This window comes from Argiope bruennichi, chromosome 6 (genome assembly GCF_947563725.1).
Source record: "Argiope bruennichi chromosome 6, qqArgBrue1.1, whole genome shotgun sequence".
Taxonomy (NCBI): domain Eukaryota; kingdom Metazoa; phylum Arthropoda; class Arachnida; order Araneae; family Araneidae; genus Argiope; species Argiope bruennichi.
The window spans coordinates 63550816-63575787 of record NC_079156.1 but is presented as its reverse complement, the minus strand read 5'-3'; the positions used below and the strand labels follow the sequence as shown (position 1 = coordinate 63575787).

General features: G+C 27.1%; 1 protein-coding gene and 1 long non-coding RNA gene across 17 annotated transcripts in view; one reads left to right on the top strand and one right to left on the bottom strand.

Annotated features, from left to right (window-relative positions):
• The window catches only part of LOC129971200 (uncharacterized), a 54845-nt gene that overhangs the window by 27464 nt on the left and 2409 nt on the right, over nt 1–24972 (top strand). The window contains exons 2-4 of one of the 3 annotated variants that reach the window (XR_008784780.1): nt 16126–16320; nt 17287–17448; nt 19595–19697. This is a non-coding gene — a long non-coding RNA (uncharacterized LOC129971200). Of the gene's footprint in view, nt 1–16125; nt 16325–17286; nt 17449–19594; nt 19698–24972 lie in introns of those variants that run through there. The other 2 variants (XR_008784778.1, XR_008784779.1) reach the window with 2 other exon arrangements.
• LOC129971198 (tyrosine-protein phosphatase Lar-like) overlaps nt 7146–24972 on the bottom strand; it is a 432582-nt gene continuing 414755 nt past the window's right edge. For 9 of the 14 annotated variants that reach the window (XM_056084754.1, XM_056084753.1, XM_056084762.1 and 6 more), the window contains 17 exons: nt 24847–24941; nt 23969–24185; nt 22478–22647; nt 22129–22311; nt 20709–20935; nt 19461–19725; nt 18410–18715; nt 17522–17635; nt 17281–17441; nt 15522–15807; nt 14984–15077; nt 14764–14840; nt 13988–14122; nt 11676–11801; nt 11405–11559; nt 11151–11286; nt 7146–10288 (listed from right to left, as the gene is read on the bottom strand). In XM_056084754.1, the coding sequence (XP_055940729.1) occupies nt 10220–10288; nt 11151–11286; nt 11405–11559; nt 11676–11801; nt 13988–14122; nt 14764–14840; nt 14984–15077; nt 15522–15807; nt 17281–17441; nt 17522–17635; nt 18410–18715; nt 19461–19725; nt 20709–20935; nt 22129–22311; nt 22478–22647; nt 23969–24185; nt 24847–24941 (2816 nt within the window). In that variant the 3' untranslated portion in view covers nt 7146–10219. The remainder of the gene's footprint in view (nt 10289–11150; nt 11287–11404; nt 11560–11675; nt 11802–13987; nt 14123–14763; nt 14841–14983; nt 15078–15521; nt 15808–17280; nt 17442–17521; nt 17636–18409; nt 18716–19460; nt 19726–20708; nt 20936–22128; nt 22312–22477; nt 22648–23968; nt 24186–24846; nt 24942–24972) is intronic. The other 5 variants (XM_056084758.1, XM_056084766.1, XM_056084761.1 and 2 more) reach the window with 1 other exon arrangement.

The window sequence follows — 24972 nt, the reverse complement described above, 5'->3', positions numbered from 1 at the left end:
AAATCAGTTAGGAGATTTTTATAACTTCTAAAGTTATAAATATTTTCAACTACTTTCAATTTGCCATATACATTTCATAAACACATGACTATTATACTAATTTTGAGATTTAAAAAAATCTATAGCTATTAATGCATACAATATAAGTAGATTAATTATATAATTTATAAAAACATGATATATCCAGTGATCTATTATTTTTTTTAAAAAAAAAGAATCTAATATCGTGGCACATTTTTTAAAGAGTTTAATAAAAATAGAAATAACGTTTTTAATGTCAGGTACCTAAATTTAAATAAATAGATATTTGTCGCACCGAAATCGGAAAAATCCTTTTTTTTTTTTTTTTTTTTTTTTTTTTTTAACAAAGCACAAAATACAATTTAGATTGTAATTTAAAAAATGATATATGTTGGATTGAAAAGTGTAGAAATCCAATTCAAAAGTATATTTTTAAAAATAATTAATGTTTTTCTATCAAATTAGTGGTAATAAAGCGAAATTGCTTATCGATTTAACAAAACTGATTATTTCTTTAGAAGTCTTTTTACTTTTTAAAAAATAATATACTTCAAATGTTCGGAAACTTGTTTTTCATTGAATTCAATTTGAGAAAAATAACTGTGACATCGATGCCATAATCATTGAAAATATAAAAAGTATGAATAGAATATTGATTAAAATCTTCGCTCTTTTAAGAAATTAACTGAACTTAATTTTTAATAAATTTAGGATTATTACATTGAAATTATATGAATATAATGATTTAATATAAGGTATTTTTTTAAAATAAAAATTATTCGACATTAAGCTTTGATTGAAAATATTTTGAATTTATCTCTCATGAATCTGAATAATTAAGATATCTCAGGGAAGTATTGGATTACCGTACACGAAAATAAAATTCTTTTCTGATACGAAAATAAAAAAAAATAATAAAAAATTCTTTTTAAAAGTATAACATATTGAATAGCAAGCACCGTTTAGATATACTGTCGATTTATGTATGCTGTATGTATTCGAAATATTGACATACTTGTAGAAGACTATAAACGTCGTTTTCCGAATTCCCAGTTTGCAAGTGTTTACAGAATGGTCTAGCGATTACAAATTGCAGGGTCCTTGTTTTCTTGGAGAAGAATGGGAAAAATGAAGCATTGCACATGTAATATAGGAATGGGCATTTTGGCTTATTTTCCGAATCATCCTCATGATAGTGTACGAACAGTCAGTACAGAATTTAACGTTCCGAACCCAAGACAGCAGAGATTATTTTAATGTAGTAAACGACATCCATACAATATTCGTGGTGTCCATGGAACTTTTACAATCATATCTTTCTATTCTAAGAAATGCGATATGTATCTAGATATAGGTATTTGAAGATAGCTATATACGATTGGTATCTAGATACCTATCGTATATACAATACGATACACGATAGGGATCTAGAATTTTATAGTTGGACTTTACCTTAGGTACAATCAAATCCATCTATTCTAATAAATGCAGTTCGGGTAAACGGATAAACATTAATCAATCGACATCTAGAATTTTCTAGTTGGATTATATCTTAGCTACAATCAAATCCATCTATTCTAAGAATTGCAATTTAGATAAATGGATAGAAACATTATTCAATCATTATTCATCTAGAATTTTACCTTAGGTACAATCGAATCCATCTATTTTAAAAAATGCAATTGGGTAAACGGATAGAAACATTAATCAATCGTCATCTAGAATTTTATAGTTGAATTCTACCTCATCTAGTCCTTCTATTCTAAGAAATGCAATTTGTGAAAACGGATAGAAACAATAATCTTCAAAATTATCAAAATTTATAAATTGTTTTGAAACGGTAAAAAATCCCTTTTTCATGCGAAAGTTTCAGTGGCAATTTTTTAAAACGTTTTGGTTGGTTTCATTTTGCACAACTATATGCTGAATAGTGACACATGTATGAGTTAATTCCGATTAACATTAAGTCTGAACTAAAGGATGAATTGATTTTGACAGTACAGGCTCTCGATTTTTGCCGATAAATTAAAAGAAAAGCTGTTTTTAAGTAACAAATGATGAATTTGATCGCATATGCGCAAATATTATTAAAATGTATTGTATAATGTAACTTTGAGCAAGTTTTTAACTTTTTTTTTTCTGATTCTGTCCTTTTAATAAGATTTGCGATATGTATCTTATTCCTGAAAATAGAAATGAAAACCTACCTCAAACACAAGTTAAAAGTATAGATAAATGGTCTAATAAATTTGTACTTGGTAACTTGAAAACGCTTTAAGCTAGAGAGATGAAATTTAGTAGGTGGCATATACACCGAATTTGTAGATTTCTATACGAATACGATCTATATGAACGGAATCCATATAGAGGAAGTCTGATTGTTTGATTACAAGTGAACTCGGCAACTACAAAACACAAAGAGCTAAGTAGATAAAATTTGGTATTCAATTTTTCATCTAAAGTATATATTTGATGGTATTGACTGTCTAATATCTGTACTTCCACTTGAATTGAAGCGTAGAAACTCAAAAATGCAACGAGGAAGATAAATGAAATTTGGTATGCAGTCTTATCGCAAGAATTGTAAATCATCGAGAGAAAAAAAAAAAAAAAAAAAAAAAAAGGCCCAAAATACTCATTTTTTACTATAATACGAATAAGTTTTCTTCTCTATAATACGAATTATAAAACTCACATGTTCCAAACTCTGAATATAAAAATTTCAGATGTAAAATGGCTTGATTTTCAAGATGTAAAAATATTCCGTAACGTGAAATAAATTACTATATAGAACTGAAATAATTTTTGTTGTTACCATTGGCAGATTTAGGCATTATGTGATTTTAGACAAGGCCCACTATGAAACCGCTCTTTCTGTTCAATTTAATTTCACATTTTTAACTCTAATCAATATATTAATTATTTGAGTTTAAGTTTTTATTTCAGTAGTTTAATAAACATGACTAATTATATTTGGCGAAATGGTAATCCTATCCTCATATTTTATAATTCATGGAATTTGTATCTTTTTTTTACAAATTTATTTGGCAACCATACTATTAAGATTTTTTTTTAATCGAATTACCTGTGCCCCTCATAGGTCTTGTGATTCTAGGCAGTTGCTTAGACTGCGACAGTGAATTTTGTCGGTGAAATTTTAAAACAAAATCTATTGCACTAAACTTTTCACCATTGATAACCGAAATAAAATTCTGCATTCTCTGATGAAAACTATCATATAATATCATTACAAATTGTAGATTCTATTCTGTATATTATGAGTATAAAATCAATATTTCAGATGATATTGTCTTTAGAAACTAAAAGAGAGGAAAAAGATATTCTGTTTCAGCATAAAAGATTGCGTTTTTTACACAGTCCCTAGAAAGGATTTATTACATAATTCTCAGCCTATTTGGCGCTCTTTTCAAGTTCACATATCCGTTTACTTGTTCGCAATGGAAGAGAGAAAAAAAAAAAAATTAACGAGTTTCCCTGTCACCTATCAGGAAAGGACATTGATAATGGAAAACAACACATCGACGTAATTGTTACGTCAGCTAGCATAAAAACCGGCTTAGGAAAGAGGTTTTGATTGATTTTACCATAGACATTGGATCTGAACGCATTGATTTTCAATCTCTCTTGGCGATAGGATGGCTTCTCGTTTCATGTTCTCAGCTCTCATCATTTGCCTCGTCTTTAATTTGGCAGCTTCCGATGATGAGAAAGAAGTTGAAGAAGAGAATAAGGCTTCTTTTGGCGATGCCGTTGGCGAGTCTGTGAAAGGAATGAATAATTGGTTCAAAGGAATGGCTGATGAGGCAAAAGAAAAGGCTGAAGACAGTATGGATATTTTGAAAAGTTTTTCTGCTGTCGCCATGGATGCGTCCGAGGGTGGTGTAGAGAAAGCCAAAGGATGGGCCGAGGGCCTTGGGGAGAACTTTGGCAAGGCTAAAGAAAAGATTACTGAGACGGGTGAGAAGGTGAAAGAAGTCATCGGAGATGCCATGCTCAACACCAAGGAAGAAATTGAATCAGCAGCTTCGAAAATGACTAATTATGCCAAGGATGCCACAGGCTCCATGTTGAAGTTACTCGGGTAGGCAGGAGGCACATTTTTTTTATTTGAAAAACTGAATCTTTATCATAGGTGGATTGTCTTCCGCTGAATCAGCAGTATAATCGATTTTAGGTATTGATAGGTAGTTAAGTGAGAAGAACAATATTTGACTTCCGTAGTACTGAGAAACTGTAGAATTTTCTGTTTCGCGACAAAGTATACCTTAAGCAACAGTAACGGAGGTAACTACTAGAATATGTAAATGTTTTTTTTTTTCGTGTCGTTATCTCTTTATTTTCTTCTATATTTGCAGTATTGAAGATAACATTTGTGAATTTGTAGATTCATACTTTTTTTAGACAATGGTATTTGGTAGATGAATTTTGTAGATTACTGTGTGTTTATATAAAATATTTATCAATTTAACAAAATGTATATTAAATGATTTTTATGCATAATTTTCTTTAATAATAACTGGCTGACCATTTTATTTGTCTCTAATCATTTGGTCTATAATTTTCTAAAATTTCAAAATGTATTTAAGGATTTATTGAAACCAGAGGGAATTTGATCATTACATTTGTTAATATCTATTATCATCAAGCATGGTTAGGTTATTTTATTAGAATTCATATAAAAGCTATATAGTGCAATGATGAACAATTAATAATTTTTCTATTATAGATTAAAAAAAAAACTATTCTTTTAAAACCTTTTTAAAGAAGGTATTTCTAAAAGACGGTTTTTGGTCAATCTTCTTACTGAAGTTTATTTGCGATCAATTTAGAATAAAAAAAATTATCTTCATGCTATTGTGTAGTGAATAATAATAATAAAAAAATGTAACACTCAAATAGTTATATTAAAAGTAAATGAATGTATTTTTCAGTATTGAATATTTGACCTGAATTGAGATGCCATTTATAGAAAGCTTCAACTACAAGCTATTAGAAAAACTATCTTTTAGGAAAGAGGGATTTAACAAAATTTAAAAAAAAGCTATTTCAGAGCAAATTTATCCATGGAAGGAATGAATTAAATGCAATTTTGATTTAATTTTTAATTGAATTAATGTATTTTTTGCCAAATTTTTAATATCCATGAAAACATTATGATAAAATTAAATTCGTTGATTACCTTTTCAGACATGTTACATTTCCATTGCGTTTTATAGATTTTTCAGTAATGGGAAAAAAAGGCATGCAAATAAGAAATATATTAACTATCAGTGAACATATCAATGAAAGTGCTTAATTATCAGTTATTAATATATCAGTGAACATATCAATGAAAGTGCTTAATTATCAGTTATTAATATATCAGTGAAAGCGCTTTCCAGTTAAAAATAATTAAGAAACAGTAGTTCAACAATTAATATTGGTTTTTACATATTCTGTTGATTATGTAATCGTTTTTTTTTTTTTTTTTTTTTTTTTTTTTTTGTATAATAATTTCAAGTGGAGGTAAAATCCTAGATGGGCCCAACTCTTGGTGACTTATTTGAAATCTCGCCAAGTTGACTACTAATTGAATATTTGTTGTTGTTATTATTTTTCAATTAAAAAACGATACTTGAAGGCCAGAAATAATAATAAATAAAATAAAAAAATAAATAATAATAAAATAAAATAAATAAATATAATAAAAAAATAAATATAATAATAAATAAATAAATACATATAATAAAAAAAAAATAAAAAAAATCCGTCTAGGTTGCCATTGGCGACGTTATCGCCACTCGTTTGGCGAAAATTCAAAAAGACGCCAAGAGGTGAACTGTGATAGATTCCAACCCAAGTGGATTCTAATAAGTCTCCAGCATCTAATTAGAGTACCATTATCCCAGGCTTTATAATTAATAGTAATAGTTTAAAATTGATTTTTTTAAATATTAAAAAAGTCTGGTTGCATATTAAGAGGTGAGAATGATTATCTGTTCCTTTACGAATGAAAAATCCTGAAGAGATTAACTGTAATGAATCCTGTTACCTACTAATACATGTATAATGGTTAGAAGATACTGTTTAAATTTCTAAAATGAAGGAAAATAATGTTTCTTCTAAACATAAAATGGAAAAATTGAAACAACATATTTCAAGTAATTTTTGGCTATTATTTGATGATGCTATTTTGAAATTTAAAGGTACGAAAAACGTTTTCTTTATATTTATATTCATTGGTTATTTCACTCAAAACTGACATCACAATTTTAAATTGTTTAAAAAATAATTTGAGTTAAAATGGTACATTAAATTTTTTTATGCTTTAAAACAGAGTGTGAAACTATGTATTTTTATTTTATAAAATGAATAAATTGCAAGATCTACTTAAATAAATCGATTATTACAATATATATTAAATCCCCAGTGTTAAATTAATACAATAAAGACAGACCTTTTTTATTAATTAAAATTGTGATGTTCAAGTACAATGATTGACTAACATTTATTATTATGCTAATGAAATGTAATTCATTTGTCACACATGTGTCATAATTTTTAAATTCAGAAAGTACCATTAAAACAGATATAAAACGATAGTTAAAAATAATTAGATTACAAAAGTTCAAAACTAGTTCAAAACTTCATCTAAGTGTTAAGTAAATGGAGACAAAATCTTTGATAATGGATTTATTATTTTATCTCATTAACATCTAATTTTCTCAGAACATATGAGATGACTAAATAAGAAAAGCCTTTAACACCTTTACTTTTCTTTCCAATATTCTAATTCGATAATACTTTGAATTTCAATAATTGATAGATTATCTTAGAAGGGAGTAAAATTTTAATCACTTATAGCTACAGCACAACAACAGCTGGTATAGCATCTGTACAGTTCAAACACAGATCTGTAAATGAAATTAATATTGATCTTAATATATAGGACTTCAGTATGAAGTTGATACTTTTGGATATTTAACTTTTTTAAAAAGACGAAGTGTGTAAATAATATCTGGAAATTTTTAATTTCTGTATGGAATTAAAGCTGTACCTTTCAGTAGGAAGAAACATGATTACTTCAAAATAACTAGAAATACTAAATAAAACAAAGACAATGATGGAGTTATAAATGATTTTATATAATGTGCAATAAAAAAAAATCGAAAAGCTGATTTACAATTCACTTGACAAGGCTACACATTTTAAGTTAGTCACTTTCAATCATACAAAAATAAATACTTATCTAAGACATTCGAAATTTCATTAGTAACATAAGGAACAAAAAGTTCGATTTAATTTTTGTACAAACAATTCAATAACTATTGCGTTAACACATAATGACATATCATTCTGTTACAAGCTGCTCTTTCTTAAAATTAGGTCTCATAAAATTTTTTAAAATTCATATGAAGTACACAGAGATCACTTGTTTCACAAAGAAACTTAAACTCACAGACATCCAAAAAATCAGTTTAGAATAAGCGATTCTTTTTAAAAAAAAGTATAAAAAACTATAACACAAAAATGATATAGTTTCACAATAGAAATTCTAAACAATTTAGAACTGTAACAAGTATACTGACACATAGATAACGATTAAAACACAAGTTCAACTAGAAAATGTTCATTAAAAAAATTGCATTATTTGAGAAAATAAAATTTCTACTTTGTCACATACATATACACAATATATTCAAAAAATAATACATTCATGAAGACTTTACATTTACACACATACACTAAATGGACAAATTACGCAGATTTTGGCAGTGTAAAACAAAATATAAGTATTAAATAAGCAATTGTAATTTTTTAAATACAATTTAGAAAAATATGAAATCAAGCATTTCTTATTATTTATAATGAAAATGAAAAAAAATGTAATGTATATTTTCTACGATTTATTATTCTTTTACTAATGAGTATTAGTTATTTATATTTTTCTTGAGATATTTGGGAAGGGAAGGATTTTCAATACTCATTCAATTTAAAACTTAAGTAAACTTCCGAGTTGAATATTAAAACAAAAATTACACAAGCAACTCCTCATAATTAAGACAACACAGCTCATGACAATCACAATAGGAATATACTATTTCAATAATGTACATATTTACACACGATAACTTAGTTTCAAACTAAGAACTACATGGGATTAAAACTTTCTCCCTCTTTCTTTGTGAAAAACTAAAATATAGCAACTATCTGACAACTTTTGTTAGCTAAAAGAGATCTCGGAACATGGAATAAAATTCATAGCACTATTACAAAATAAAATTCACCGAATGTACAGATTTTGAAAGCTTACTTACAAAGTGTACATAAATATAAAAGAACGAGTAATGGGACAGAAAAAAACACAAAATGATTCAAAATGAAAAGAATTATTTATAAAAGACATATAGTTATGAAGTAGAACAAAAATATATATACCCGTGTTAAGAAAAATAGATTTAAAAAAAATAAATGGGGGGAAAAAATCATTCCATTCTTTTTCTTTGTGAGTAGAATGTTTTGATTAATACACTTAATCCATTTCCATGTGGTTTTTCATAAAAATGACTACTTAGAAAAAGCACCAATAGTAAACAAATTTTTTCAATGTGATAATTGACATTTTTTTTTTATATAGAATCTTTCAAAAAGAAACACAGTGAGTGATTAGTTAATAAAAATAATCTGATTATATTTATTTTTTGGATTGATTTACCATAGATTATTAATAAAATTTGTTAAATTATTACCAATATAATTGTTACAAATAAATTCAATATAGATTGAAATAAATAATATTTTTTGCATTCATTTCTGTAATAACTAACAATAATACATGTCTTTGACATTCCATACATTTTATATTCCATAATATTTATTATCAAAAGCACCTGCAAAACAAAGCAAGGAGCAAAAGTAATTTGTTTTCCTCCGGCAAAAATGTTCATTAACCCACCATTCACTGTATATAGTATAATTGCATCATATGATTATTATCTAAATATCTGATTAAGAATATTAATTGCAATTGCATTAAAAGTCAAACTGACATCTAGCTAATCAATATAATAACATGAAGCCGTTATGTGCCAATAGGCTCCATTATATAACTAATCTGATATATTTTGTAGACGTATAAAAAAAAAGTAATCACTTAATGCTTAAGTAAATTGATATTAGTGCATCATTTCAGTATAAAAGCAGAAAAAAAAATTACGATATCACAGAAAATTGTCAGAGGTACAACTAAATTCATTCTACACAAAAGTTTTACGATATCAATGATTTTCAGCTCCTGAAAGTAGGCAACTGAAAATAAAAAGGACAAAACTATATAAAAAATGTTCAAATTCCATATGTTGATTCATATTCAAAACTTTTTGTAAACATCAACATAAAAAAAAAGATGCTCCAAAAACAGTTTTGTTAATGTCCAATACTATTCTGGAAACAATAAAAATCTGGTGGGTCCATTATTCATGACAGTAATTGATTTTTTTTCATCCTTTATATCAAATTCTATCAGTGTAAAAAAACTAGTAAAGAGAAAAGAAATATAACTGCACAGCTGAACAGTGCATAACCTATTCAGATATATTAACTCGCAAAAGTCCATTACGTAATAGTCTTTCAGTTCGCAATGAAGTCCATTAGACACAACTATATCTGAGCAACTTTGTTTCTTAGATGCTAACGTCAGCCACAAAACTGGATGATTACAATAGAGAAATGAACTTAAATAGGTGACCAAAATGATATGTTTTTTTAAAAAAATGCATAAGGTCAATTAATGCTTGGATATGTGATGATAACTTTAATTTCACAGCATTTGCTGCTGCATGTCGAGTCTACACTATTACTGCCACAGGAACAATGTACCACAAACAAGCCCACCTTTTGGCAGTGGCAAGCTGTTGGCATACATTTTAACTAGAAGCTTCATGTTTTTTTTTCTTCGGTTTACCTAAATCAAAAATTTATTTTTTAGCTGATGTGCACTGTTTTATATAAGTAAGATGTTCTCCAGTTCTGTTCAGCACCAATTTAATAACTGGTTTAGATCGGTGCACCTTGTAATATTGAAATACTTAACATAAAATTTAGTATGATCATCCTGTCCCAAGCAAGCAGAGAGGAATGCTTTGGCAAGATGAAACCTCGGAGTCAATCATATAAGCACACAGGTTCACTCACAAGTTCAATTAGTGTAATGGTCAAATGATCCTAAGTATTCTAGAGATGCACGATAGCAGAACTGATATTGATCCTAGGAGAAAAAGGGACTTACATAAGCTAAATGAAATAGAATATAATGAAGCAATATAGAATAAATTCTCTTAATTTTAAAAGTTGAGCAAAATGTCAGTTAAGAGTTTAAACACAAATATTATTGCAAATTAAATAAATAAATACAAAAGATTCAGACTCTAATCTGAAACATCGTAGTATGCTAAGTTTGAAATTTGATTTATCATTTATTTTATTTCTAATACTTTCTCACAAGTGGTTATAAGCATGCACAAACTAATAATAAAAAAAAAAAAATAATAATGAACCAATGCCTTTGATTATAAATTCAGTAACAAAACAATAAACAGTATTTTTTTTTAAAAAAATATTAAAATGTACAGAGATAAATCTTGGTATCAATAAAAATAAGCTTTTCAAAGTGGTGTAATAGTGAAATTTGTGTTTTTACACCAAAGTTTCCACTTTATGTTCTTTTTGTGTGTGAAACTTATCAATTTTTTAAGTTACTGAAAGAAGACTTTAATTTTATTTTTACTTCAAAATTAATCATTATATTAAATTATATGAAGTTCTTTCATTATTAATTATTTTCAACCTAAAAAGTAACGAGCTTTAGGTTCAAAGATCTGTCCTATAAAGCCTACTGAATATTTTTGCATCAAACCCATTATATTTTACAAATAGTACACCAGTCAATAAATACCAACTGCTAAAAATTTTAATGATATGAATCTAAATTTTCCAAGTTAGTAAATTTTATTTATATCACATACATTTTGAATCATATCACATTTTTATTCAGTGTAAAAGTTCAATTGAACTTTTATGATTATAAGCTATACAAAAACCAGAAAAAGGGAATGGGAGAATAAACTTACTTCAGTTTGAACCATTCCAGGGCGCTGAGTTCTTAATGTTCTCACAGTCTGGAAAACATCCACAACTCCTTCATACTGCATTCTTTCCAAAACTATGCTCAAAGTGATGAAAACGCCACTTCGGCCAACTCCAGCACTGCAAATTAAAAAGATTTCTAATTATTTCATAAAATTAACATATAGATGTATTTCTTTAAATACACGCCTCTTAGAAAAAATAACAATTATTTTCAATCCAAATAACTAAGACATACCTGCAGTGCACAGTAATAGGACCTTCTTGTCCAAATTGTTCTTTAGTTTTATGAACTTGTCCAATAAATTCAATAAAGCCATCTCCTGATTTTGGAACACCTTGTTCAGGCCAATCAGTGAAATGGAACTGGCGGATAGTTCTGGATTGACCATCCTACAAAAAGTGGTATTAATGATATTGCTAAAAAAAATCCCAATTACACAGAAACATGATATCAAATGCTTTAAACAATTATTAGCGGTGAAATATTTTTATGCAAAAACACTTACTCTAGCATCAGTTACTTTGAATTCTCTTAAGATATATTGAGGCATATTATATTCTGTAATAGGATCGACAACATAATAGAGGTATCGTTGGGAGCGCTCGTTTGGCCAGTACTGATGACATTTTTCCTGCAAAGACATAAGAAAAGCATTTAAAACAACTAATGCAGAAACTTTTTTCTTCATAAAATGCTTAAACAACAGACATTAATTAAATAACCCCCTAAAATTTCAGCTCAAATTTTGCCCTTATGACTTTAATTTGTAAAAATATTTCTGAAATATTGAAATTACGTCATATTCCAACAAAAATATAATAATAATTCATTCAATGTGTGTTAATTTATATGCACTGAATTTGAATATATAAAAGTAGACAAAAATATCACATAATTAAGAAATCACTACCTAATACACAATAAATAGCAGTAGGAAATTATGAATAGTATATATATATATATATATATATATATATGATTATAGAAAAAGAATTTTGCATGTTTCTAATTTTAGATTTATTCTTTCTCTAAAGGTAGTGTGGAATCTGGATGATTAATTTCTCAAGATACAAAATTTTATAACTTATAATAATAATATATAATATATATAATAACTTATAATATATATAATAAATTATAATAATTTCCTCATACTATATGAAAGTAAAAGAGTTGCATTGTTTGTTTTTCGAAATAAAGGGCACCCAACTGCATATTTTAAAAATATGAATTAAATGCATGTTAGAAGAAATTGGCTCAGGTATAGAAATGGCAAAATTAACCAGTTTGCTGTATATTTTCTGATGTGAAGTTAACACTATAACTTTCAGCTTGTTGAATAGATTATCAATATAAGTAGAACAAAAGATCTATACTTCTTTGTTACAGAAGATATAGTTAACTTTAAGCATCTGTAGTTCAATGTAAATGACCATTCTATATATCATAATTGAAGTGCTGTAATTCACTTATGCTACTTTCTAATTTCCTCATATCATCAATATAAATGCAAATGTTGAAAGTGCTATAGATAGTGCTAAATTTGACAGTTTTCATTTGTATTAAGTTATGAAATGTGCTATAGTTCAGAGGTCTATAGCCTGCATTCTAGTTAGTATCAATTGAGATATATCATGCTTTGTTCAATAGATAATAATTAGAAAGCTTCTATGAATTTAATTTTGAATATCCAAACCATTAAAGAGGAATATAAGGGAACATTCTTACTCTTATAAACTGTAGGGGCTTTGGCTACACTGCATTACTAAAATGGTTAACCACATGCATTTAGAACATGGGCCAAAAGAAGTTTTGATACGACTGCATGCAATTTCAGATATCTATATAAAGCATCCTATTGTGGGCATCTCATATATAAGAATGAGAAGAATGTTACATAAATTAGCAGATTTTCGTTTCCTTGGTGAGTTTAGATATAATATAGGCCCTAGCTGGTCTCAGGGAGCTCGATTCTATTGTTCTTAATAATCATACAATCACATGAAGTTTTTCATGTTTTATAAAAAATGAGAGTTTTTTAAGGAAAATGTTAAGCATATCTAGAAAATTGTTTCATTTGTACATATACTTGTACTCACAGTGTAAGAGGTCATATATTAAAATTCCATTTGATTGAAATCTCTTAACTCTTAATTATGCCAATGCTATCTTGTTTTTTTATCATCTGTTAGCAATATGAAAACTAATGGATTTCAATGCAGTTTCAACACAATCATCTGTTTCATATTTCTATTTATGCTAATTAAAGTACCTTCAAATAGTGGTGATGGTAATTTCTAATTATAACTATCAATATTTTTAATTGTATATATGATATATTTCCGTTGTGTCCAACAAATTGTAAGAAATATAAAGTAGTCTTTAATAAGATCTAATTCTTTTTAAAAAGTCTTGCACATTTTCCTCGACTTTTTCATTCATACATAAAGTCAAGATGTAATGAGATTGCAGCAATTATGCCCACAGGCAATTAATAATAAATTCTTATTAAAAAGCAGTTTAAAAATATAAAAAGTTATAAAAATATTAACTATCAACATTTTGTTCATTATTTATTATTTGAGAAAAGAAAGAAATTTTTTAATTCTTAGATTAATCTTCATTTCAGTTAATGATTTCTTCTTTGAGAGAATCATAAAAAATATCTAACTTATAAGTAAAATAATGCCTGTATTATTTCATAAGTTTTGATTTTACAAAATAGCATATTATATATCTGTGTGTGTATTTTGATACTGTTTTAAATCATGATATATAAAACTGTTGACATTATAGAAAATAATTATGAAATCTTACCCTTCCCATTTCTTTTAATTTGGTAAGCATGACTACAATATTAGAATTATGTTCCCAAAGCATACGCCAAAAATCTTCTGTTGTTTCAGGAAGAGGTCCTTGAGTTGCAATGTATGCATTTCGATATTTGTAACCCTGTGGATAAAATATATATTAATACTATTTTCACATAAAAATAATGTAATCGAGGAAACAATTATATGATATAATGGAAAAAGTTCTCTGTGATGATATAATATATATTAAAACTACCATAATTTTTTTCAAGTTTTCATGAATATTTTTGTGGCAATATATACAGCAATGATCGGACTATTTTTAATACAATTAATTTTGCACTGCTTTATGTATACAATGACAACATAATTTTTTTAAAACTTAACATTCTCATGGGAATTTAAACTTGATATTTATCTAGTAGTGAAATTGAGAAACAATTCCATGATAATTATCATAATGAGTTATGAAAGATATTTCAACTCTTTTTTTTTTTTTAATCAAACTATCTTGCTATCAATTTTATTTTTGCATCATTAGACAAGTTTTAAGGCAGAATAAGCCTATGAAAGAGGACATTTTCTGAATTAAAATTAATTTAAGATTTTTAATTTTTGCATTTAGATTATATTGTTTATTGTCATAGCTGTATTCTTCAGATTCTTTTAAATGCCTTAAAAATAGTTATATTATGAATATATAAATATGATTTAAATGGTTACTATGTGAACATACAATCATAAAAGAATATAACTTTTAAAAAAGAAAATAAAACTTACATCAATGAAACTAGCATTAATATAATCAGAGCCATCGACTCCTCGTATTGGTTGCAGGCACACTCGAGTTGATTCATCTGCAACAAAATTTTAATATATCTAAGTGCTTAATTTTACTAGTACCAAATATACAATATTAAAATTATATAATAGAAAATCAGTAGTTCAATTATATTTTTTCCGAAGAATATATTATATATTGAATTTGATGTATACTCACATGGAAGAATGTTCATTAGTCTGTTTTTAAATTTGTTCACAGGCAGATTAGCACTCACAAATTTACTGGATTGAGTTTTCATGTTAGCCAGTTTCTGCAAAACAAAACAACAATTACAGTACAAAAAAATGACCATAATATATAATCCCACTTGCTTTCTTAAACTCATCATAAAATATTAAAAAAAAAATAAAAAAAAATTAAAGGTTTTGTTGTGAAGAGTCCACAGAATTACAAAGGACTAAATGTATAGCTGAAGGAGGGATAAGTTCCTTCATCTAAATATAAGTTAAAGAGCCTATTTTGAGTATGTGATTGAAAAATAATAAATTCTACTTGATTGATTAATATAGCACTCCAGAGGTGAAGGATGGATGAAATAGTTACTTTTCATATCAATAACTATAAATAAAATAATGCTTTTTTCAATTCAAATTTTTAACTAATAAAAAGAAATATTCTTAACTGAACATTTATGTGCATTAATAAAGTCACAATTCTTGTAAAAAAAGTTTTTTTTAGGTATAGGCATACTGACCTTGAATTCCAGCTCCATTCCAGTACATCCTTCTACTGGTGTAACTTGCATCAATTGCTGGATATGGGCAAAGAGATTACGAGCAGGAACTTCAGTATTGCCAGCTATAACTGCTTCCAGAACAGCATCATGTATGAAAACATATTGATCTTCAGTCTGAACCATATAATTACGCTGGGCTCTTAAGCAGGTCACATGCCCATAAATATCTACTGTGCTTTCATGTTTTAGTCTCTCCAGCATAGAATCAATGACTACAAAACATCCAGTTCTTCCAACACCAGCACTGAAATAATTGAGTTTTTCTTTTAAGTGAGGTTCTTAAAATGCACTAAAAATAATATTCATAATATAGACTATTTCTTAAAAATGTTAATTTTCTTCTTAGCAAAGAGTTTTTTTTAAAAAATTTCTTCCAAATGAGATTTAGGTTATTACTGGGTAGATAAATACACTTCATCCTTTTGTAAATAATAATAGTAATAAAAAAAAAGGACAATTGTTTGTTATAAAAATAGACAATGCAAATGTAGGCTATAATAAATTAACATAAATAAACTTTAGGGACAATTTTTCATCTTAAAGAAAGATATTTTTCATTTAGAAATCAATCCTGCGATGGGAAAAGGTAGCAATCAAATATTGGAAGTTGCCAGGAGAGAGATTTCAATGGCCAAAGTGCCCATCATTCTGATGTTTTCAAAGGATTTGGATCTAGTGCATGAGGAGCTCTTCTAATCATTTCCCCAAATACTCTATTGGATTGATCCAAAATGCTCTTTCACAACGAACCATTTGAGTAGGTAATTATTTAATTTAATTTAATTATAATTTAAGAATATCATTTAAAACGTTTTATTTTAATTCTAGTAGAAAAGTTCATAAAGGGATGAAAATGGTGACCATATACATAAAAACTTCCAATAATTGACAGAAAGAATCAGATAATGCCACTTTTTCCCAATCATCTAGAGTATGTAATTGTAAGGCCAAGTGAGGCTCTGGCATTATCTGATGAACCATTTTCATTTTTTCATTTCAACCGGATCATTTTTTTGAGTTATTCTTTAAATGCCCAATCAGATCATTGTTAAATTCTATTGCACTGACTTCTCAGACATGTCTATCAAGTTCATTTTTGAAACTGGAAGTCAGTTCATATGTATGAACCCTTTTGTTTAGACATTGTAAGTCATGTAGTTAGTGTATTGTTCCTTTTACCAGATATGCCATTGTGAGCTGTATTGATACATACTTGAAATATAAAAATTAAATGTTACAACAATTTTTTATATGACATGATAAAGTATTAAAGTGCACAGCCATTTCCTATCTAAACTAGCTTAATTCTCATCCGATAGATGCTAGAATGTTCATCTAAGTATTCAGAAGTAGGACTGTAGCATTGATAAAAGGGTATAAAATAGTTAAGGTAATGTCCAAATTGTCTCAATTAAATTTGGATGCCACTTCTTAAAAATCATACACTTCATTTTATATTCCCAAACTATTTTTCTAAAGACAAATTTTATTCATTGCTGTTCAAATGGAAATGAAAATACCTGATGAACATAAAAAGAGAAAAACTTAATCATTTAAACATTTGTATTTTAATAAAAGATAACTTTATAAAACCCATTTCTCATACAATCAGACTCATATAACTCGAAATATTTTAGATAAAACAACTAACTATATTAACGGGTTAGTTTGTATACTAATTACAGATGCTTTAAAATAAGACATGCAATTTCCATACCTGCAGTGCACTATCATTGGTCCCGATTCTGGAGGATTCATACTTCTGACTCTCCTTAAAAACATTAAGAATGGAGTAGGATGATCTGGTACTCCATGATCTGGCCAAGCTGTAAACTGGAACTGCCGGACTTCTCGTTGTTCAGTTACTCCTTGGTTCAACTACAAAGTAAAAGAAAATTAATATGAAATCTTATCTCATTTTTTTGTTTATTATACATAGTAAAAATATTCAACCTTACCCTCATTATATGAATGGTTCTAATGCAGTAGGTGGCCACTTCCTGTACATCAGATAAAGTGACTTGCATTACCCCATAGGTTTCAGTCCCTCGAGTAGGCCAATATTGGTCACACTTAAGTTGAAAGAAAAAATAATGAATAATTAGTAAGAATATAATTTTTAAGATAAAATAACCAGTGCAATGATAGGTTTTTAATTTTAAAGTGAATAAAATGAAATTGTTGAAATTTTGTGCATAAGTATTGTAGTGACTAAGTTTTTAATTATGCTAAATTTTTCTCAAAATAATATATATTTTTTAGGTCTAACAAAACATACTATTATATATTATTGAAAATATTTAGATTATTAAGTTCTTACATGTCAATTGAATTTAAATAAAACTATGATATAAATATAATTATTTTTCTCAATATTTAAAAGTTATACTCGTTTTCAAATACTTCTCACAAACAGAATAATAAGATTTTGTTATTAATAATATAATCTGTTTAAAATAGATGACTTCATTAGATTATCGCCAGTCTGTCCCATAAGGAGGCACCTCAAAAATAGGGATAAGAAGCTTCAGGTATAGTGGTTGGTTCTCACCATTCTAGTGAGTACACAAATAGTATAGAGTCAAGTTACCTCCCTTCAAAGATGAGACAGGCTTCCTATTAGGTTAAACCATGATTAGTGATAGTCCTTAAAACTCAAACATAGTTCCCACTTATGCTGTCAAGCACTTGGATCATTCAATAAATCTGCATGTCTTTAGGTGAAATAGGGTATATCAAGTGTGATTTACAATAATTTTCACTGATTCCCATTTTTATATGATCATAAAAAAAAAAATTTAGAAGGAAGATTTTTAAATAAAACACCAGCAAACTAAATGTTTTACCTTAATTCGAGTTCTTTCTTCTAACTTGGTCATCATGACTATTGTAGCACTTCGTTGTTCCCAAACCATTCGCCAGAAGTCACCAAATGTTTCAGGAAGAGGACCTTGAGTGGCTATGTAAGCATTTTGTTTTCTGTATCCATCACAGTAGTTAGCATTTATATAGTCAGAGCCAGGAATTGCATCCAATGATTGTAAAACAACTCTGCTGTGATCATAAGCTATGACATTAGCATAACGATTTTTAGGTTTGTTGATTTCAAGATTGGAATTCTCCCATGTGAATTGTTGTCCAGGTTCAATGGACTGAAAATAAAATTAAATCATTATGCTATCTGAAAAGTAAAATATTTGTAATAAAATAAAAATATTTTTATATAATTAATATGTACATATTCTAATAAATATAAAAAAAGAGCTTTTTCAAAATAATAATTATTATTTTGAAAAAGCAAAATAATAATTAATAATTATTATTTTGAGTGAAAAATATGAAAAAAAAAAAGTTTTTGTTTTTTCCTATTAAAATTCGCTATTATTTTTAGTAAGTTAAAAAAAATAATGTACCATGGCTATTTATTAATCGTTTAAGATTCTTCAGAAAACATTGTAAAACACACACATTTCAGAGCTCTCTTTACAACTTTTGAAAGGGGGGGATATATAGCATTTCATTAAATCATGTAATAAACTTCTAAATTCAATCATAAATTTCAGTAAAAACCTCAAGAATAAGATACATATGAAATAAAATTTCAGTCCAACATTTTTTTAAAGAAAATAGAAAAATCCAAAAGAAAATCATTAATTTTTTTTTAAATGGATTAAAATTTTTAAAAATTGCAAAATGACAAAAAAAAAAAAAAAAATCACTCATTTATTTAAAAAACCAGCATGCACTATCAATAAACGCTGTTGAAAATTTCTTTGAAGTTTTCTTTTGAATAAATAGACAAGTAAAAATGAAATGTTAGCACTCTTCAAGTGGAGATACTGGGCATTAAAACGTTAAGATGATTTCAATACATGTAATAGAAAGTAAAATGAATACCTCATATTCTTGAGAAAACTTCAAATTATCATTGGCTTTCAACATCTCAATATGATTAGCCAACTCTGTTATAGGAATTGGTGGATGATTAATCATAGCAGGAGTTTGATAATTCATTCTTCTAATCTCCACAGGGTCCGTGGGATGTGTGGGTAGCTCTCTCTCAGCTGTGGTCATCAGTAACTTCATCGTGGTCTCTCCTCCTGGTGTTTTCGCCATCTGACGCCTTCTATATAGGTGGGGGAAATTCCTATAACATTGGCGTCTGCACACACAATGCAGAAAACCAAAGCAAAATCGAACAGAAAGCAACAAAATAAAATAGGCAGAAAAATAAATAACTGAAAGGATTTTGCAGCAGGTGCAAAAAAAGTAATAAAAATGAAAATATTGCAATAAAATAATACAAGTAACAAGCATGAGAATTGGATGGAAAATAAAAGTAATGGGATCAAAAGAGGGAAGAAAGGTTTTTACATGCAATAATTAAAATAAAATTCATGCAACTTTTTTTTTTCTTTAGAAATTTTAAGCAAAAATGCTTCATAAAAAATCTTAGAATTGCAGCAATCAATAAAGCATATGAAATCCATTTAATGAGAAATAACAGTAATGTATGTGACAGTCAGTATTAAAACAAATTCTGTATAATAACATTAAGCTACCATATAAATGGAATGCATAAAATTTAAAATGTCTTTAACTGTTGGAAAAACAAAAGATAATATTCTTCTTTAAAGTATTTCTCTTAAAATGAGTCTAAAATATATGCTTTAAGCATAATAAAAAAATATTTTTTACTGAATTTGATTAGGTATTAATCATTACAAAATAAATGTTGTAACACAACTAAAGTTAACTAAATAGTTGTGTATGATTTTGAAATAGATTCAGAATCAAGTAGACGCTGTACAATATGCATGGACTACAAAACATGAAATCAAACACTGAAAGTAAAATTATTTTTAATTAATATTAACAGAATCATAACATTTAAATCGCTTTAACTTTCAATAACAAGAATAAAATGGATAAACATAATTCTTACTTTAATTTCATACTTTTATAGTTAAATCTGAACTAAAAAATATCCAGATCAAGGCAACATGCACTTTATAAATCATGAACAGCAATGGGTTAAAAAGAAAATTAATATTGAATTATACAATTTAATTAATAGATATAAAATCAATTTTAAAATTCCTTCTTCCATTTTTAATATTGATATTCACTGTAAAACAAACTCACCTTTTCATCAAAAATACAGCTATGACAAAGAAAGTAATCAAAATCAAAGCTATTACTGGTCCAACAATCCAAATAATTTGTGCTTTGTCTGTATCACTATTAATCTGAGACATATCTGGAAGATCATTTCGATCTCTTATTCCTGGATCAATAGCTGGAGTAGGGCCACGGATTGGTGTCATATCAAGGCTTAAAGGATCAGAGAAAGGGCTGCTAGTATACAGACTCTAAAAAGAACAAAACATAAAATGATACATTTTCGGACATAACGGATTTTTTTTTTATTCATATGTTTTCATTTTATTCATTCTGATTATGATTTTATTCCTCTTCTGATTTCATTTCATTCACTGATAATTTTCACGATTTTTTTTTATTCATATACCTTTTACTTGTGAAAAACTCGATGCTCTTAAAAGATTTTCAATTTTTAAGTAATTAGTAATAATATCACATTCTATACAATATGAAACACATATTTTATGCATCATTTTTAGATTATATATATTTCATTTATTTTGAAATAAAGATTATATATTCAATGTACAAACAAATGTTTTAAATGATGTAATATGTATAATTTTCTTTCTTTCTTTTTAGTTTTTTTCAAAAACATGATACTAAAATAATATACTGAAACAACAGTGAGATTTAAGATAGATTGTCAAATTGAAAGTATATGAAATATTTGTAATTAAAAAAGTTCATATTTTAACACTTTATAAGAATAAGAACTCAATAATACATAATGAAATGATTTTTTTTAATAATTCATTTACCGAATATAAATTATGAGTTAATAGTTACATTCAAATTACTGATAACATGAGTGATAGGTATTAATATAAATTGAAGGATAATTATAAAAATATCAATTGCAGTAAACATTTTTTTTTAATAAAAAAAGAATATAATATTAAAAAAATGCCATAATTTTGCTTAATTTCTAGTATTATGTTTTCCCCCGTTTTAATACATTAATGCCATGTTACCTATACTCAGGTGATACAAAAGTTTTTATTTAGTGTAGAATTTAATTACAGTAGAGCAAGCAATATTTAGTTTATATCTCATATATTTAGTTTATCTTTTAACATGTTGTTCACTGTGTGAATTGCCTGTGATTCACACTTACTACCTAATTAGATTTTTTTCTACTAAAATTAAGATATAGCTAAGAAGTAAGCATTTTATTAAATAAATGGTCCAAATCAAAGGTATGAATCATGGTAACGAACATGTTAAGGAGAAACTTGGAGGTTTATAAGAAAAATAATAAATGTTGATTTATTATATTGAAATTTTCTCATCATAAGAATGTATCTGAATATTAATTTATTTGTGCCATAATATTTCCTCATTTGAATATTATTATATATTATAAATTATCAAAACTATTATAACACAAAGAATTACTTACTTTTTGAGGTGTATCTACAACTGCCCGAACAAATATGCTGTATTTCTGATCATGCAATAATCTTCTGTTCAGATAACCATTGTACATTTTACCATCTCCTAGAGGAAAAATTTCTGGCATAGATCGATGTAAAAATTTAGCTGCAATGTAAGGTCCAACCTGATCTGATGGAGTAGCAGTTAACTGTAAGAAAAGAAACATTTTTTTTTCCCTCATTACATTCAAAATATAAGCATCATCTACAACACATTAAATTATACTAATGGTTAATTTTAGTAATGATATAAAAGCAGTATCAATTACATGTATTATATGAAATATAACACAAGATGACAAAATTTCAACTAACTTCATCAATAGTAAATTCTCCTGGATCTTTAGTAGCTTCTTCTGTAGGAACAACAACAAGAAAATAATGACTGATAGGACCATACTCTTCAGAAGCCTTGGGTAAAATAACAGTTATTTCCCAACCATTTTTCACACCAAATGAGTCAGGTTTCACCATAGGCTTTGGAGCTGAAAATTTCAAAATTTGTAAACGTGAATAAGGTTAAGAATAGTAATGACAAAAAAAATCTTCATATTCTATTACATAAAAATATTTTAATTGCTTAATGGCAAATAAAACCATAGATGCTAAAAAAAATCAATCAACCAATAGATGACTTGGTTGAATGGTATGTCACAAATTATTCAGGATAACATGACATTCAAATCAAGTACAAAATCAATTTAGCGAATGTGAGGAAAATAATTTTTTTAGGCAAGAGGAACAATTTTTTGTAATATCTTTCAAACCAGAACTGAAATGGTATTAGAAAAGGAGGAATGTAAAAGAAGATCTAAAGCATTAAGTTTTCTTTCTTTTAATTATTTAAATGGAAATACTTTGAATTATATAATAGTATTTATTATATAATACTATTATATAATTTTATGATACTTTTTGTTAATGCAGAAAACATTAAAAAAAATGAATACAGAATTTGAAACTTGTATGAAATACAAATGCATCATGTAGGATTCATTTTATACAAACTATTTATAAACAGATTATAGTAAACATCTATCTTGGAGTTCTTAAACTTAAATAAATAAAATCTGCATATCATAATTAAGAAATGTTTCAATTAAAAATGCATCCTAAATAGAATGTTTATACTAAAAAAAAATCTAAATTATAACTACTTGTATTGGTAGTATATAATTATTATGTACTATTAGTAATCAAATATTATAAGACTTATTATTGATGGTGATTAATCTGATAATCTCCATATATAATAAGTCTGTTTCATTGTAAAGAAATCTGATCTATAAGACTTTATCCTCATTAATTTCAAGAATAAATCAGGTTTATTTTACTACTTATCTCAGTATTACACTCAGAATTGTAACTAGCGTATGGTAGCCATGACTCTGGGCTGTAGCTGCTATTATAGCCACCAGTGCCAAAAAGTAGATAACTAAATGTATCTGAATAATAAAATTTAAAACAAACTTTTACAAGAGACATCATTTAATATCTTTCGAAATATTTTGAAAAAAAAAAAAATATATACAACCAAATATAATGTCCTATTAATGATATCCATACAAAACTTTGAAAAATCCTGATGTATCTTTACTAAAAATTTAAAATGATCAAAAAGTAAAACTATTTAAAGATGGATATATATAAAATTATCAAAAAGTAAATATTTTTTTCGAATAAAATCCTATAATTTTTGCTTTATAAGCCCTCAAACAAAAGTATTGCTTTCTTTTCCTTAAAGAACATCAAATAAAATGCAAAAAATATACAAAATTAAAAAAAAAGGGAAATATATTTTTTTACCTGCCATAGCTGTAGTTACAGTAATCTTAGCAGGTGGTCTAAATGTTTCATCAGCAGGTACAGCAGTTATATTAACTTGATAACTAGTGAAAGGCATGAGATTATCAACCGAATAATTGGTTGTGCTTGCATCGACAAAAACAGTATGGGTGGGAATCGGCAACTTTTGCAAATTGCCTTGACTGTCATAAAACTCTTTATGAGCTCCATAAGAAATCTAAAATTAGGAAGAAAATAAAATTAATTATAATAGTAAAATATTCTTTGAAGAAGTAACAAGAACACATATTCATCTATTATGTTTTTTGTATCATGTTTCTCTGTCACTGCAGACTATTAAATCATAACATCAAAAGAAAAATTCTATCACCAATGTTCTATTCATATCTTTTAAAGTTCATACAAGTGCTGAAATAGATATTTAACCCTTAAGAATGCTTATTCAGCATATTCTCAATTCACATACATTTTTTGAAAGCCTAACGGCTAAGCAGTGGTTTAAGGTATTGTATGAGAATTGCTTTTCAGCCCTCACTTTTTTTTTTGTTCTTTAAAAGTCTCTACTTGGACCCAAGAGGCCATTGCATGTCCTGTAGTGATTTTTTATTGTATGTACTGAAGAGTTGGTCACTTTAATTAGTATCTCTATTCATTTAGTGCTTTAAAAATCTTGCACAGCATGAAAAATAGATGGAAATGAACATCTGTCACTATTTTCAAATTTTTATGTGCTAAATCATGTAGTTTGAATGTAGGCATTTGCTCTTATATGTTGTCCAATCAATATTTATTTATTCGGTCAACATATGCTTTAAAAATTTACAGAATGATAAACACATTTCAAACTAAATCTTAGGTTCATAACCGAAATAGCATACCTTATATTTTATAGGATCTAACTTTGATGGCCTTCTCCAAGATAAGGACATACTATGAGTTGTCACATCTTGAGCTCTAAGCTGAGTGGGCACATCTGATAAGGAGAAAAAAAAATCCCCATTATT